The sequence below is a fragment of the Carex rostrata genome, chromosome 13 (assembly GCF_964058835.1).
Source record: "Carex rostrata chromosome 13, lpCarRost1.2, whole genome shotgun sequence".
Lineage (NCBI taxonomy): Eukaryota > Viridiplantae > Streptophyta > Magnoliopsida > Poales > Cyperaceae > Carex > Carex rostrata.
Genome location: NC_135930.1, coordinates 11,982,331 through 12,000,535, shown reverse-complemented (window position 1 = coordinate 12,000,535; position 18,205 = coordinate 11,982,331). Strand labels below are relative to the sequence as shown.

At 35.7% G+C, this 18,205-nt stretch overlaps 2 protein-coding genes across 3 annotated transcripts; one reads left to right on the top strand and one right to left on the bottom strand.

Moving 5' to 3' along the window:
- Window positions 1-340: 340 nt before the first annotated feature.
- LOC144564249 (Zincin-like metalloproteases family protein) lies at window positions 341-8,722 on the top strand. 2 transcript variants are annotated; one of them, XM_078313830.1, is made up of 20 exons: window positions 341-618; window positions 703-824; window positions 892-1,055; window positions 1,578-1,668; window positions 2,011-2,190; window positions 2,635-2,712; window positions 3,002-3,082; window positions 3,177-3,269; window positions 3,693-3,773; window positions 3,857-4,025; window positions 4,708-4,828; window positions 4,908-4,980; window positions 5,639-5,746; window positions 6,174-6,271; window positions 6,348-6,393; window positions 6,593-6,689; window positions 7,230-7,303; window positions 7,373-7,477; window positions 7,627-7,707; window positions 8,274-8,722. In XM_078313830.1, exons 1-20 carry the CDS (start codon window positions 495-497, stop codon window positions 8,382-8,384), a joined length of 2,097 nt encoding a protein of 698 aa, XP_078169956.1. In that variant the 5' UTR covers window positions 341-494; the 3' UTR covers window positions 8,385-8,722. The 2 variants fall into 2 exon arrangements, with proteins under 2 accessions (XP_078169956.1, XP_078169957.1); XM_078313831.1 differs by having other exon boundaries at window positions 1,571-1,668.
- A 5,743-nt stretch (window positions 8,723-14,465) lies between these two features.
- On the bottom strand, window positions 14,466-17,352 carry LOC144564247 (putative carboxylesterase 16). Its single transcript, XM_078313829.1, has 3 exons — window positions 16,681-17,352; window positions 15,821-16,065; window positions 14,466-15,213 (listed from the first exon to the last, which is right to left on the bottom strand). The coding sequence occupies exons 1-3, from the start codon at window positions 17,143-17,145 to the stop codon at window positions 14,676-14,678; spliced, it is 1,248 nt and encodes a 415-aa protein (XP_078169955.1). The 5' UTR covers window positions 17,146-17,352; the 3' UTR covers window positions 14,466-14,675.
- Between the last annotated feature and the right edge of the window lie 853 nt (window positions 17,353-18,205).

Sequence of the window (18,205 nt, the reverse complement as noted above, 5' to 3'; positions counted from 1 at the left end):
CCAAGTCCAGTCACGTGATTACCTGCACGACCAAAAGAGGCCAGGATCACAGTGGACAAATGTTTGAATCCATTTCCTCTAAGGTAACAGAATACTTCTGTTTAGATTTGTACGGTCCCCTATCCGATTCCGGGCCGAGGTGAAATTTAACAGACTATTTATATTTAGATCCACACCGTTTAATATTCGCGTTCATTCCAATTTAACGGTGTGGATCTAAATATAAATAGTCTGTTACCTTAGGTGATACGAATTCCAAATGTTTGGGCGCGCTGATGAAATTTCTCCCGCTCCGTCAATTCCTAATCCCAAATAAAATCCTACAAATGCGACAGTGACCGTCGAAAAGTTCCCCAGCCAATCACAGCCGTTGCGCAGCGTCCCTCTCGGATTTCCTTTACAAATCCGCCATCGCCACCCACCCCTCCCTCTTCCCGTCTCTTTCTCTTCTCCCGACCAAAAAAAAAAACAAGGAAAAAGAACAGTAGGAAGAAATGCCCAAGGAGAAGAAAGAGAGGAGAATCCTTGCTTTTACTGGAGCAGCGGCGCTTGTAGCCGTTGGACTAAATCTTCTCCTCTCCGCCATTAATACCCACCGGAAGAACACTAAGAAGAAAGGTACTTCAACTATCACGTAAAGTTAGTTCTTACTTTCGGTACATATACTTTAATTAGCATTTCTTAATCCGAATTCGGTGGCAGGCCTACCTGGCTCAAGTGTGCTAGTCGACCTTTCTGCGTCAGAGATCTCCAAATTGGCTGATTGTATCATTGCAAAATCAAAGGAAACTTATGATCGCGTGGCCTCAATTCCCCTTGAAAAGGTACAGTCATGAGTTTAAGGGAAATTACTTTGAGAAGGGTCTTATTTTGGAAGGTTGTGTTGTGTAGGTTTGCTACGATAATGTGGTGTCTCCTTTGGCTGACTTGGAAGCGCAACAGTTTCCTTTAATTCAATCATGTGTTTTTCAATGGATGGTATCTGCATCAGTTGAAGCTAGAAATGCCAGTTTGGAAGCTGAGAAGCGGTTAGATGCCCACTTTCTGCTGTCCAGGTGCATTCTTCATTTCTTCCTATCAAGTTTCTCTATTGTAGACATGAAGTGGCACAATTAAAAATATCAGTGTGTTTTGGGGTTGCAATTAGAGAAATCTATTTCAAATTGTTCCATAATTCATAGAAATCTTGATTTCAATTAATTTGGCAAATATGGAAAATAGAGGGTCTAAGAATTTTTCTTTATTCTGATATCTTAATTAAAATGAAAATGGGAAAAATGGGTATTGCGAAATACAATCAAGGGTTTATGCCATGAAGCAATTAAACAAACTGAATTGTTATTATCTGTCATTGACAATTAGGACAATATGTATACTTCTCTTCCTTTGACTACTCGATTGCACAAAACCTTATTTACTTTCTTTAGTCCAATCTAAAATTGCATTGGATCGGGTTTAGCTGTTTAGGTGTGACTTAACTCAAACAGGAAAGCTTATCAGGTTATACCTTCAGTTCCTTCACATAAATTGTGATGCATTTGTGTTATAAGTGCTTAATGTATCTTGCAAGGTATCAGAAAGCGCGAGGATGTTTATCGAGTCATTAAGACATTACTAGATAAGGGGGGAAGGATAAAACTAGCAGCAAAACGATACATCCAGAATATGGTATGGAATATCTCTTTACTTTCACTGGCTTCTCACTGTTATTGGGCAAAAGCAAGTAGATGATAGACATTGATTATTTGTAGAAGATGTAATGATTCAACACATATAATCTAATCAGCATTGAAAGCTTTGTAGCATGATACTGATTATCCTGAGCCGAGGAATCAAATTTTATATGCTGAATTTGATCTTTATTTTACAATTATTATTGTGTATATTAGGCTACTATCAGTGCTAGTATTCTTAAAAGTGATTAACAAAGGAGCACTAATGATTTACTTTTGGCTTTAATTTTTTCTTGAAAATTTTCTTCCCGATAAATTCATCAATGTTCAGTGACAGGTTAAAGAAATGGAGCGGCATGGTACAAGACTTTCACCGAGCAAGAGAATTGAAATGGAGAGGATAAAATCTCAACTTGATGAGCTAAGTCTCAGATACATTGAAAATCTCAGCAGTGGTCCTAAATACCTGCTCTTAAGTGAGCAAGAGTTGGCAGGCATGCCCCATGAATTCATCAAGGTTGGCTTTAAAACACATCCACATCTCTATCCAAGCCGAGATAATTTCTGAGCTTTGCATTTCCCCTTGCCTTGGGTACCTAAAAATGTAGAGGGTTGAACTTTTTGAAGAAAATTATATTACCCTGTTCTCATTTTTTTTCTAGGAAAACATTATTTTTGGATGCCTTAATAAGGGTTTATTCCCAAGAGGGTGTGTTTGGGGATAGTTAAAAATTTCCTTAATCCTTGTAATAATTATTTCAAGTGTACTTCAAAAAAAATATTTGAAGAGATCACACATGCACACAAAAAGAACGAAGGCAAGGAGAAAAACAAAGAATGGTTGTACATAATTAGTAAAGGGTTTCAACAAGGAACATGTTACTTTTATGTAATGCTACTATGGGAATCCCATTTATTGCTATTATGGGTCTTTGAGATTCTCAATTCGTATATTTTTCAGGACTTGGAAAACATAGATGGCAAAAGGAAGATTCTCTTGACAAATTATCATGTTACACCAATACTCGAGCATTGCAAGGTGCAAGGATGATACTTGTACATTTATGCCTGAAAATGAATGCTGCTTTTTCTCAAATGCAAATAGTCAACTTATTGTAATTTGTACCTTGGTGACCTTTCATTGATCAGTAGGTGCTAGTCACTTGAGTATCTAATAGATTTATTGGAGATGGTTATAATGGGAATCAAGCCTTTTTGTCCTTGTTAATGTCTTATATATTAATTTAGTTTTTCAGAAATTAGGATCTGGGTACCAGGATGCAGTTTTTTTTTTTACCAACTATCATGATTTTGGTTTGTTCTTCAAGGTTGGGTCTACTAGGAAGTTGATCGCTACTGCTTATGGACAGAGAGGTGGGAAAGAAAACCTTCACATCTTAAAAAAAATGGTAATTGTTTAATGAACTTGATGCTGCCCGGTTCACTTCATAACTATCTAATCTTATCACTTATCAACCATACTTTGTAATAATCTCATTGCAGGTACAGTTGCGCATTAAGTTTGCACAGTTACTTGGGTACCCAAACTATGCAGATTTTGCCACAGAGTTGAGAATGGCAAGGTCATCGGCAAAGGTTCATGCTTATTTCTTGTTTGGCTTATGCCACTCCTAATTAAGAATTGCAAGGTCACTGGCAAATGTAAATGTTTTCTTGGAGTTTCTAGTCAAGGGCGCATTTCCTTTGTTTTTTGTTTTCCAAGAATTACCAAGTATACTAGGGTTTGTGGTTTGCTATAATTGCTACTTGCCCCTGTATTCTTCAGCTTATTTGCATGTACCATCCATCTGTAAAGTTATAGTTTAAATAGATAAAAATTGAGTTTATATTTGTCTATCAAATTTTCCATAAAGCAGTCCTTGCAACATGGGTGTCAAATCTAAATTAGCATGCTTGATTTTTGTACAATCAAGACTTTGGAAAACACTCAAGTTCATTGCCAGTTTGTTAACACTATCAGGTATCTATAGGTCATATATGCTTTATGAACAATATCAGGTATTCCAATTTTTGGAAGAGGTCTCATCCAATCTTACTGAGCTCGCAGAGAGAGAGCTCAATCTGCTCAAAGATCTGAAGGTTAAAGACGAGAACTAGAAATATTTAAATTCTTCAATTTCTCTCTCTCCTCCCTTATTATTATGTTCTTTTTCTAAAGCTAGAGAAAGGAAGAGGGTGACGTCCCGCTTGGCATGCAAGATTTGCCGTATTACATGAAGAGGGCTGAAGAAGAACACCTTGCTTTTGATTTTGATTTTGGAGAAGTCAAGCATTATTTCCCTGTCAATATTGTTTTATCAGGAATCTTGAAGATATACCAGGATCTTTTTGGTAGAAACTTTTCTTAAAAGATTCTTTATATAAGCAATTGCTGGGAAGTTATATTCCTTAAGTTTATGGTTTTGGGCAATTGATGGCAATTGCTGGCCTTTCCTGATCAAGGTTGTCAATACCTCTTGTAAGATTAATTGTAGACTCCTGATTAGGCCAATATCTCTCATTCAGAAGTAATAAAAGCTTAAATATTCAGTTTCTTATTAAAACTAATCTATTTGACAACTTAAAAATGCCATGCCATTGGATTAGCCCCACAATCCAATAGTTTATCGGTGATCTGGTGTCTGAGCTGACTCTGATTCTGATTCTTTTTTTACATAAGACATTGCTGGCATGACTGAATCTCAACCTGTCCATTGCCACGTTAGTTTTGGTGCATGGTTTATTTGATTTCTTCAAACAGCAGCTGATTTCTGACTTCAATAGTTGTTGTTGAATTTAACATTTTCAACTATCTAATCCAACCAGCTGGCCTTTTGTAAAACTCTTAATAAATACCTAGAACTCATTCCTGAGCCAATGCCCTTATTTTCATGACCTGATAACCCTAAAGCCTGAAGTCGTGGTGCTGTTCTGTTAGGTCCAGTTGTGACCAGCATGTCTTGTATATACTGGTAATATTTTCAATTTAATTGATATATCTAACATCACTAGTGTTCTTATGTGATGAGTTCAGGCCTTAGATTCGAACAAATAACAGATGCTGAGGTCTGGCATGACACTGTTCAGCTGTTCTCTGTTCATGATGGTACTGCTAGTGAACTCTTGGGTTACTTTTATCTTGATATATTTTCCAGGTTAGCAGTCTTTTTTTCTTTATTAGCTGTTTTTTCCCTCTGATTTTAGTTATTTGATTTTACTTTATTCGATAAACAGGGAAGGCAAATATGCCCACACCTGTGTTGTGCCTCTCCAAAATGGCTGTTCAACTTCAGATGGTACAAGGAAGGTAGTATTCTCATTTTAAACTATAAAATTAAAAAGGAAAATGTGTCTCTGTTGCTGGTTAGTGATTCACAAATGCATATATAGATTAATGTAACAAGATCCACTGCTTTATCCTTTTAATACTTGTTTAACAAAAAACATCACATGGGACACAATTATTTTGCACTTCTTTTATTTATGAAATGAATCTGACCTACATCAAAAAATGTCCCTTACTTATTTAGTGACTTATCAGTTCTGCATATCTGTACTGCATCAGATGATGACACACAGCCAGCTTAATTGACTTTATACTGCATACTGGACCAAATATACACGAGTGACCAAAATATCAATCATCTCCTATTCTGTTTGAAGTTCCAATTTTTGTCACTTGAAATCCAATTTGTATTATTTAGGCTTGTTGTTTGTCTTTGAGAAATTAATGATCTGGGTGAGTGTTGACAAGGATTTTGATTTTTCTTTTATCTAATGACAAAAGTTAGGGTCCAAGAAGGTATCAATTTTGCATGCTTAAGTGACCAAAATGGGAATCTTGGAACTTCAAGATAAAAAAACGAGAACCCAATTAATCATTTTTTTTATTAACCAGTATACATTTTCAAACAATTTTCCATGTGGTTCTGGTCAAGGACTTAGTTTTCTAATTTCCTGGCTAGGTTGCAGTTGCACTATTATTATCACAGTGTCCTAATGAAAAGGATGGAAATACAGCTCTACTAAGATTCACCGAGGTTGTCACCCTCTTTCATGAGTTTAGCCATGTGGTAAGTTAAATTTTCTTTGTTTTATAATACCTTATATTGAGGATTATGCTGTCGTCAGGCCCTTAGAATTATCAAACTTCAGTCAATATATGACTATCAAAGATGAGGAAAAGGGTTACCAAATTAGAATTTTAGTTAGAATTAGAATATATGACTATCAAAGATCCTAATTACCCTGAATCTTGCAATTAACACCAAAAGAACCTGTCCAGGACCCATTTAGGGAGGATTCAAGATCAGTAGTCTACTCAGTATGTGTACAACTTTGGCTGGTACATGCTGGTTTTGAACCTGACAATTTTTAGTATCCAACAAGCTTGGTTGCTTTAAGTTATATTAGTCATTTTTTATTTTTTCTAATTGAGCTCTCTTGTTGAATTCCATTTTATTCTTGAAAAGCACATGAGCATCTAGTTAAATTTGATAGGTACATCACATATGTAACATTGCCACCTTTTCTAAGTTTTCGGGGCTTTGCTCAGATGGTGATTTTGTGGAAGTTCCTGGTCTTCTTCTTGAAAATTGGTATGCCTGTTACGTTTTTCTAGTTCCATTTCACAAAATTGAATCTCTTACTGGAACATGCATTTACATTCTCTAGGTGTTATGAGAGTGTCTCTTTGAAAATGTTGTCTGGATTCCATCAGGTAAGTTTATCATTTTGAGAAACCCTTATTATAAGTAAAATCTCATATAACCAGAAGAGCTATTAATGTTAAATCATAAATTGCACAACTATGTATGCAGCTTTGGTAAGAAATGTAAAAAAACAATGAGCCTAAAGTAACATGTTTGCTTTCAATATTTCTTTTATTGGCATTTCTCTTTTTCATCTTATTATTGTAGGACATTACAAAATCTATCACAAGTGAAATGTGCAAATCTCTGAAAATAAGGCGAGATATGTTTTCTGGCTTGAAGATTAAACAAGAAATTCTTCTTTGTAAGTTTTTGAGTGATTTTGATGTTCTATTCCTCCAAAGTAACTTGTTAGGCAATGGATTTGTTTGCACATTTTTTGCATCTTTCTCTATTGAAACAGCATTTAATACAGTTTTACGCCAGATCAAGAGGGATGGCAAATGATCTGGGGTGTTATGGTTTAAGGTTATTGTCCTGAAATTTCTGATACATTGTTTCTTAACGGATCAGATTGGCTAACTTTTATCGGTATGGTTCAAGTTGGGATTTCGGGAAAGATTTCAGGACAGTCTGGCTAAAGGTTGCTTAATTTTAGGTCAGGTCAGGTTGGCTCAACTTCACACCTGATTGCATGTGGTTTTGTTGCCAGTTGATTTGTTGCATGTGGTCTTGTTGCCAGTTGATTTAGATTCGGCTGTGTTGGTTTCTAGTCGGTGGCCCTTGGTTCTCTGGTTGGATCAGGGTCAGATCCACCTTTATCACCCTGCATATCTTAGACAAGTTTTTTTTTTAAATATATATAATGCAACTTAGTTTAGCAGTTGTCTGTTTCTGTTAACAGGCCTTCTTGACCAGACAGTACACTCAAGGGAGGATGTTGACATAATAGAGCTGGTGAATGATATGCATCCAAAGGTAAAGCCTCGCCTGTTTTAATTTTGGTAAATACAAAGTTAAAGACCTGTGTTTATTTTTTTATTTTAGGTGATGATGGGGATACCTTTATTAGAAGACACAAACCCTGCCTCGTGCTTCCCAAGACTAGCTGTTGGCTATGAATCAGTTTGTTACAGTTACATATGGAGTCAGGTATGGATTTGTTGCAGTACTTATTGCCAGAATAAACAAACCTTCTTTTTGCTAGATCCACCAATTTTGATACGTAATCCTTCATTGATATATTTGTAGCAAGTCTTGTTTCAAAAAATGATGCAAATATCTTTTGCTTCATTGTTTAGGTCTTAGCAGCCAATATTTTTGCATCAAAATTTGAAGATGACTTGTTAAATCATCATGCTGGATTGCAATTTAGGAAGAAGGTATGTCATTAATTGAATAATTGAATAATAACAATTAATTAATAAAACCTAAAGAAGCAAAAATAAAGAAAAGGTGACAAGGTAAGCACGTCAGTCTGTGCGTAAAGAATGTCAAGATAGCTTACATGCCCCTGCAAAATGAGAAATTTCTTGTGTACTGAAAATTTGATAAATTGGGAGTTATCTTTCCCACTTTTTCAAAATTAGCCAAATTAGATTTGTCACTCTAATAAATGTTAAATGGACTATGGAGCAAATGCTAAAGCAGGTGCAGTAGATATTTCTCATTTTTGCAGGAAATTATGATATTTTCTTTGTTTGGCATGGTTATGCATTGATATATCTTATTCTGAAAGGATTATTATGATAAGTTAGTGTTTGGATAACATGTGCTTTTTTTTACAAAACTAAATCACTAGAAGAATTAGCTGCCACTGTCCAGACTTGGCCAACAAACTTTGTCACCTCAAACATCCCGACCACCAAAGACCACCGCACCTAAACACAATGTTTAGGCATGCATTAGGATGTGTAAATCATATGGAATAATAGAAGTGGCATTGCAGGTATTGGCTCCAGGAAGTACTAAAGATACCCTAGAAATAATTTCAGAGTACCTTGGACAGGAGCCCTCTATTAAACCTTTTATTGAGAGCAAGAGCAGAAGTTCCGTCTGATTTTGGTTCCTTCGTTTCATTTGTTAGAGATTTTAGGTTTAGGATTGCAGGATCTGGCTTCCTAATCAATGAAGCCATAATTTTCAACTAATGGTGTCTTTGTTTAAACAACAATGGGATGTTTATGTTTGACATTGCAAGATTGTGGTTCACCTTCCCTCCAAAGTTGTGCATTTATCTGGGACCTGTAGACCGTACATTTTGTTTTCAGACTATACTTGATCGACCAAGCTACTCTTTTGGATCTTTTGATTCAGGCAGGTTTTGGTCAAGGTGATTCCTCTCGTCTCTCGAGAACTGGTAGATATAAACCTAGATTCATTTAGTATTGCACTACTGCATACAATTGCAGATAATACTAGGAAAATGGATCTGTAAACAGATTGATCGTTTTTTTTTTCTCTCAAAAAATAACAAGGACCGAATCAAAATTTCTGTTCAGATATGAGGTGACTGAAAATTTGGTTCCCGTTCCCCTTGCCTTTTCATAGTGCCCCATACTAGACCACACAGGTACTGCGCTCCCTCTCCGGTCCAAACATGGTTGATCGAAACTTTGGTTTGGTCACCCTTGATTCAAATCTGCTGCGAAGAACAAGGTGGGTTGACGTTGTGAAAGGGGGACTGAATCAAAGTTTTGATCATTCCATGTAGGGGTGCAAATGGACTGATTTTTTTATTAATAGAAAAAATAAATAAATATCAAAATAGAGGTAGGATGTCGTGAAATCTCAAAATATAGGAACAACGTAATGGTTTATCACATCTAGCTAATCTAAACCATAAACACAGCACTTATTAATTAATTAAAAAAATAATTATTGGACCTGATAGAGTATCACGTCCAGCCACTATGCATGGAAATTCAAATTGGAGGAAAACCAATGCATTTTTTGGACGTGATTAACAATCACGTTCAGTATTTTTTTTTAGTTAATTACTAAGTGCAAGTGCGGAGAGTTAAGGTTAATTCTGGACGTGATAGTTTATAACGTCCAGCGCTGGACGTGATAAACTATCACGTTCTTCCTATATTTCAAAATTTTACAAAATCCTACTCCTATTTCGATATTAATTTATTTATTTTCCTATAAATAAAAAAATCGGGCAAATGGAGTGGGGATTATCCGTTCGTATCTGGATTTGGATCCAAAGATTAGATATCTTATATCTAAATATACATGCAGATACAAATACAAATATGGATATAATTTTAAATTTTAATTATTCGTATCTGAATAGTAGATATATACTATATAGATTAATCTATAGAGTGAGTCTATGGTACTATGCATATCACAGGTTGTTACTGTGCTACGGCTCTATATTCGAGTTTTCAAATTCTAACGGTCGATCCGAACCGTTCATCTTGTTCTCCATATTAATATGTGTTTGGAGACCAAATTTTACATTTTTTTAAATTTTTTTACTATTTTTTTTAGATATTTAGAAAATCACTTGATCTGAAAATTCTGGACCATCCAAAAACAGTGATTTTCAATAAATCTAAAAAAATAGTAAAAAATTTTCAAAAAATGTAAAATTTGGTCTCCAAACACATTAATATGGAGAACAAGATGAACGGTTCGGATCGACCGTTAGTATTTGAAAACTCGAATATAGAACTGTAGCACGGTGCCAAATAGTAATATGCATAGTACCATAGACTCACTCTAATCTATATTAATATAAAAAAAAAATTGTATATATCTACGGATATACGATCTGTATTTGTATATGTCTAATATATAATCCGTATTTGAAAAATAAAAACAAATACATATATAGTTTTACCACTATCCGATTTATATCCGATTTGAACTGAACACTGTCTCTGTTTTTGTTATATTCGGAGGAAAATAAAAATCAATATGTTTTCTGACAATTTGTTATTTTTTTGTTTCTAAAAGAAAAAAAGAATTGCAAGCGAGAGGGGACCGAGCTTGTCTACCTAAAAATTGATCCACCAATAGGGGTGCAAACGGGTCGGATACGGATCGGATAGTGCTCAACCCATATCCGTATCCGTATTTTTTTTCGGATACGGATACGGATCGGATATTAATCGGATACGGATACGGATTGGATATTAATTGGATACGGATACGGATCGGATATTTTCGGATACAAATATGGATACGGATATAATTCGGATTTCTAATTTAAAATATGTCTAATTAACTTGTTACGCTATTACAAAATATATATCTAGTTAACTAAAATTCACCAACATAACCATAATTTTAATCAAAATATACCAACACAAAAGATATTCTTGCTAAACATATATAATTCTAAAATAAAAGATATTCTCTTAACACATCAATCACTATCACCATCTTCAAAGCAAGATCCATCTTCTTCTGTTTCCTCAATAAAATCAAAAACTGATGCTGCACGACCTGAAATTAATATATAATTTTTAAAATTAAGAATCCATATTGGTGTCTCTTATCCAAATAACATGAACTTAATACCTATAACATATGAATTAAGAAACTGAATTCAGAAAGTGTAAAAGTAATCCAAAGAAATTGAAGTACATTTTTTACAGAACAAAGATACTTATTTTAGCTCTAAGCATCTATCCAAGTATAAAAGTAAAACAAAACAACATATTTCATGTATGAAATAAGCATGTCCCAACCCACGTACGTATCAGTTTACCAGTAACCTAAAGAAATAAAATAATTACATTATAGTGGTACCCAAGCTCACATCTAAGTGTATTATCAGTTAGGATATGCATAGCACAAACATGAGTGTGCTATCAGTTTTTCTGCACTTAGTTACTAGAGCCTCAACAGAACAACAATAAACTAAGTTAGAAAAATAGAAAAATAATAAAGTCTCGACAGAACAACAGTGGAGCCTCAACATTACTATATATGATTTTAGTTTTGAATTTAAGGCATTTTTATCAAGTTAATAGAAAAATGATATAATTAAGAAAACAATACCTTTTTTATCACCTCTGACCCAGTCTTGTACGCACACTAACGCTTCAACAGCTTCTGAGTCTAGCTTGCTTCTATAAGCATTAATGACACGACCACCGGTGCTGAAAGCCGACTCTGAAGCAACCGTCGAGACCGGTACAGCCAGCACATCTTGAGCAACTTTAGACAGAAATGGATATTCTTGACCTTCTGTTTTCCACCAACCAAGCACATCAAAATCTTGACCTGGAGGGCACGAAGTAGCACGTCTCTCTGTGTACTGATCTAGGTCAGATTTGATACTCCCGAATTTTTTATTAATAGAAATAAAATAAATTAAATATTTAAAAAGAACACTACTTTTGAGTTTTTTCGAAAACTAAGTAGACCAGGTTCTGTAAACCCGTCCCACCGGACGGGTCCAATTGACCCGTCCCGGTTAATCGGATTAGCCGTTAACTAACATCACAGAAAAAAAAAAATTCCCGGACGGGTTTAAGCATCCCGTCCCGAGTCTGTTAAAAAAAAAAAAAAAAAAAAAAAAAAATCTGGACGGGTTAAGTAACCCGTCCAGAATTTGAAAGATTATATTTATATTATATTATATTATTATATTATATTATATTATATTATATTGTATTATTATATTATATTATATTATTATATTATATTATATTATTATATTATATTATATTATATTATAGAGTATGGCTAACGCGCTTCCTCTAGCATATGGGCCGAAATGCTTCCGGTGGAAATTTGAAATTTCAAAATCCAAAAAGTCGATCTGAACCGTTCATCTTCTTCTCCATATTAATATCTGCTTGGAGACCAAATTTTACATTTTTCTGAAATTTTTTACTATTTATTAAGCCATTTTGAAAATCGCTGATCCAACGGTAGCTTCTGATTTTTACTGTTTGGTAAGCCACCGTTGGATCAGCGATTTTCAAAGTGGCTTAATAAATAGTAAAAAAATTCAAAAAAATGTAAAATTTGGTCTCCAAATAGATATTAATATGGAGAAGGAGATGAACGGTTCAGATCGACTTTTTGGATTTTGAAATTTCAAATTTCCACCGGAAGCATTTCGGTCCATATGCTAGAGGAAGCGCGTTAGCCATACTCTTATATTATATTATATTATGATTTTATATATATTATATTTTTTTTGTTTTTATATTATATTATTATATTAATATACTTATATATATATATATTATATTATGAATAGAACTAGTTTAGTTGTGCTTAAGTTCACCAAAGTGTTTGGTGAGCTTAACTCCAAAACTTATTAAATCGTTTTCAAATGACGAATCCAAACAGTTAGAACCTGCCTATCTTGCGAGTGATGCATCTACATGTGAAAATTTTAAACTTTCAAATTAATTTAGTATAAAGTCAATCGGTCAAGATTAAAAGATTAATAAATTAATTTTAGTGCATTTATTTTTTGAACGTTTTCTTACCGCTTGACTTTATACTAAATTAATTTGAACGTTTAAAATTTTCACATGTAGATGCATCACTCGCAAGATAGGCAGGTTCTAACGGTTTGGATTCGTCATTTGAAACCGATTTAATAAGTTTTGGAGTTAAGCTCACCAAACACTTTGGTAAACTTAAGCACAACTAAACTAGTTCTATTCATAATATAATATATATATATATAAGTATATTAATATAATAATATAATATAAAAAACAAAAAAAATATAATATATATAAAATCATAATATAATATAATATAATAATATAATATAATATAATAATATAATATAATATAATATAATAATATAATATAATATAAATATAATCTTTCAAATTCTGGACGGGGTTACTTAACCCGTCCAGATTTTATTTTATTTTATTTTTTGTTTTTGTTTTACAGACTCGGGACGGGATGCTTAAACCCGTCCGGGAAATTTTTTTTTTTTTTTTTTTTTCCGTGATGTTAGTTAACGGCTAATCCGATTAACCGGGACGGGTCAATTGGACCCGTCCGGTGGGACAGGTTTACAGAACCCGGTCTACTTAGTTTTCGAAAAAACTCAAAAGTAGTATTCTTTTTAAATATTTAATTTATTTTATTTCTATTAATAAAAAATTCGGTTTGATACTCCATGGTTGACTTCTCTCTAACATAAATTGATTGAACTCACTTTCTCCATCATCATCACCATCCCCCGAGTCACCACCGGGAACAGAATCCCCGCCAACATGAGCTACTTGTTGTACACTACTTTGGTACTTCAATAGATACTCTCCATGTAAGTCTTTTAAAACCCTTTTCAATAGATACTTTCCAGAAGTCGAACGGGTGCGACGTGCAAAACAGGAAATGAAATTAGAAGAGAAAGATGTCGGATCCGAGAGGTGGGATTATTATCGGATATCCGAAAAATTAAAATATCCGGATACGGATAATTATCCGTATCTGTATCCGATTCCGAAACTCAACCTGTATCCGTATCCGAATCCGCAACTATCCGTATCCGAATATCCGAATCCGCAAAAATTCGAATACGGATCCGGATTCGGACGGGTAATATCCGACCCGTTTGCACCCCTATCCACCAACCACCACGAGCTTGTTTTGTGTGAATCCTATCGCTACAGGAAAATGGCGCAATAGAATGTGGTAGGCCATGATAGATCGCCCGTTTATCACGTTTATTTTCCTTTTATTCCGATCCAGCTGTGTAATTAAGAAAAAATATACTGCCTCGCCATTCCTTGGAAATTTCGCTCACACGCGTAATGCAGAATTGCAGATTGCTCTCTACAGATGGCCAACTCTTATTATTATTATTTTTTTTTTTGCAACCAAAGCCCGTAGGCATATCATTTTATTGATAAACAAGTATCCAAACTGGATATCAGTTACAGTGCAATATAATCGCTGAGGATACATGATAAAGCAAAAATCAAGATTAGGAACTAGCTTCTAAGAAAACAGGGCTAAAAATATATATATAAAACCCGCTCACGTAGATACAACTAAAATTTGTTTTTCGAAAGTAAAATCCAGCAATCTTACTTGTGACTAACACAACAAAATATAGAAAAAGGAACTTAAAATAATCTCCTGGTACCACTATCATGTTATGAACTAAATCAGACCAGTGGTAGACAGGACAAACTTTTTATGATTCCCACAAAGCAATATTATTAACACAAAAAGGGGTTCCAACTTTATAATTAACATAAAAGAAAACAAAAGGAATGAAAGAATGAGACAAAGGGGCAGAAAGCACCACCCGTAAACCTATCATTTCTACATTACGCACAGAAATAAGTACAGTATAACTCGAGTCTCATACGTAAACTAAAAACCCCGACGCTCTTCGATCCTAATAGGAAAGCTCATGGCCCCGAATGGAAATGTACTTCTTGACCCAAATGGCAATATCCTCAGCGCATGCTTGAGCCTGTGGCGTCCTAAGGAGCATGTCAAGAGATGCAAATTCATGAACTGTGTCTTTGTAATCAAGCACGGGAGCATCAACATTCACCTTGCGCAACTCTTCTGAATAGGCAATTGCGCGGTCTCTCATCCAATCATGCTCTGCCACGACAGTTAGGGTTGGTGGCATATGTTTGAGAGGCGGGCCCCGGCCCGGTACTAATGGATTGGCAGCAGAGTGGTCCAGGTCGAACTCTTTCTCGGGTAAGAATAGCTTCCATGAGAGTAGTGACATGGCCTTGTCATAGAAGTATGAATTTGCCAATCTTATTTCAGAGTGTGTTGGCACGCTACCTATGAAAAAGGGGTACATAAGAACTTGTGCCACCACCTTCACAGGTTCGAATTGCTTTCCTGACTCGACTGCTCTGCAAGCCACATGGTTTGCCACATTTGCGCCACAACTTGCACCCAGGAGGACACATCTGTTCCAATGACAAACAATTGCTATAATTAAAAGATGGAAACAATAAGGAAAACAAAAAGAGAGGAATCTCACGACAACCTAGTAATTATTAATTACTGCTCGCTTGTAATACATGTCTGCAAAAAATTGTCAAATGTTGCAAACAAAGCAACCCGAATATGTACTTTATGACTAACCTGATTCATGCATATGTTTATCCCTAAGAAACCTCAAAATAGATCGTACCCAGTAAAATAACAAATTCCATGTATGTTTCTGCAAAAACACTGAAGGATCGTTGTAACAAATGCAAAACCACAAAGACCACCCAGATATATCCATGCATTTGCTCGACACTTGTGTTGAGTAGGAAGACGATTTGTTATACCCAAAATATGCCGGTGCTCTGATTGGAACAACATTTATGTCCAAAATGAAGACAAGTAAAGACATGGATTTAAATGTGTACAGGTTCAACAAAGCCACAGAGGCATCCATAACACGTGTCGGTTTTGCAAAGAAACTACTTAACATGTGTCATTTTATGTTGAGGTTTATTATAAAAGAAAAGGAACATAAACAAGCAAATCAATAAGAGTAAAAAGAAAAGAAAGAGAGAGAAAAACCTGGAAAGATCAGCATGGGCAGCAAGCCAGGGTTCAACAGAGGCAGACCCAAAAGTATCGTTACCATTAAAGATCCTGCCCTCGGCACCACCACCACTGCCAAGTCCATTGGTGGAAGCAATGCTGGCTAGATTTGATTGCTTCCCCAGCCACCTCAACACCTTCAGCCCATCATCAAATGCTGCTGGGTACCGGCTCTCTGGTGCTAACCTATAACCTACCGCTATCACCATTGCATCACACACCTACATAAAACAAACTTAAGTACTCTTTTCTTTCATTCTAGAATAACTTATAATAAGTTGAGTGAATATAATTGTGCCATTCTGTTATTTTAGTTCTAAATCCAAACAGAACCGACTTTTTCCAAAATGATATGGTTCTGATTATTTTTCTGTAAATTCAGTTCTGTTTGGTTTTCAGTTCTTGCTTCCACAAACATACCAGATTATCCAACCTACCTTAACTAAAATATAGGATAAAAAAATATTTACTACTAATTAAATGTGGGCATCAGATTTCTATTTGAGCAAGGAGTGACCCAGTAATATTCAGCTATCAATTATATTAGCTCCTACTTAGAAAAATATTTCCCCAAGATATTTGATACCAATACTATAATTATTTTGTATATTTCTTCTATGCATATTTTCTTCAATCAGTTTAAAATTTGCAAACAAAGATAAAATTTCCTCTTTTGCAATTTCAGTTTCAATTTGAGCAAAACACACCATGATCACATGCCCTATCAAACCTCCAGTCAATCATTTCCCCCTCTATTTCTGCATTTAATTATTAAACAAGAATGAGTTTAAATAAAAAAATAAAAAAAAAGTTTCAAGCAAATAACAGAAGGATACCTTTGCAATCCTTCTGCAGAAGAAATCATTAGCTGAGGAGATATTACTTCCCATGACGAAGCCTCCGCCGTGAAACTGCACAATCACAGGAAGCTTTTTGGAATTTTCCTTACTCTGTCGCCTAACGCCATTAATTGACGGACGGTACCCTTGATACGCCTGGCCGTTCTGCGCTTGCTTCTGCACAGGCGCAGAAGGCACCGTAAAGTTTGGAGACGGGAGGAAGATCCTAATAGAGAGAGAGGAAAGCGGGTCAATGTGTATGTCCTTCGTGGCCACTCCGTCGGCGGAGGAGAATGAGGGGTTGGCCGGAGCGGTCGATTCGTCGGCGCGGCATGTGATGCCAAAGGGATCTGGTTTATTTTCGGTGGTCTGAACAGATGACGACTGGAGAAGAGACTGGAGGCGGTGTTTCAGGACCAGCTTGAAGAAAACGCTGTACAGCTTCACCGCCACGCTCGGCATGTCCTCCTCCGATCTCTATCCTTCCATGCCTCGCAAACTGATCGAATTTGGAAGGAAGTGATAAAAGGGATGGGGAGATGCGAAAACGGATTCAATCCAGTTCTTTCACACTCTGGGGAAATCGATTGGAACTTGGAAGAGCCGAGCGAGATCTAATTTATTGAATGAAACTCGAATAAAGAGAGTAGGATTGCAGGAAAGAGGAAGGAATTCGTTCTCCGTCATACCTCATACCTCATACCTTCCTCTTCTGGATACCATATTACCTTAAGTAACTCAAATTTTGAGTTTATACTCACACCGTCAGATCTGTTTTACCACGAATATTAAAGGATCCCCGTGCATCCCACCACGGGCCGGATTGGCCCAGATTATGATCGAACGGTTTCAATCTAAGCTTACAATTTCAGTTACTTCAGAGGATTGGACTCCCTCTGACCCGTATTAAATCTCCCGATTTTAAACTATTAATTTATTTACCGTTTCTGTTCCTAGTGTTGACCGATGACCGTAGTGACCCTCCAATCTCCATGTGTCTACTTCTGTTTACCCATTCTTCCCCTCAAGTACCGAGTTAATAATTTTTCAATTAGAAAATTGTGAGATTGCCATTACAAAACTTCAAAATTATGAGATTACAAATTTTAAAATTGTAAAAATGTTATTATAAAACTTCTGGAGATTTGTCATTAATACTGTATTGATCTTTTTAAAATAAAAAAATATAATACCTAAAATACCTTTAATGAAAAAACATGAAGCAGCATAGATCACTGCAGACACGAACCCTACCCTTATCTCCCTTCCACCTGGAGACGAACCCTACCCTTTTCTTCCTTCCGCCTGGAGACACGAACCCTAGCCAACTGACCTATTTCTCCCTTCCGCCTGGAGACAAATTTCCTTTATGAACCCTAGCCAACGGGCCACATGGTGTACGCCTTTCGCTCTTCTCAGTTCTTCTTCTCCCTTCTGTGTTGGTCTGAATGCTGAGCATGGAGGAGTTCAAGAAACTAATGGAAGAGAGGGAGGACGTCGGCAAGGAGAAAGAGCTCAGAGA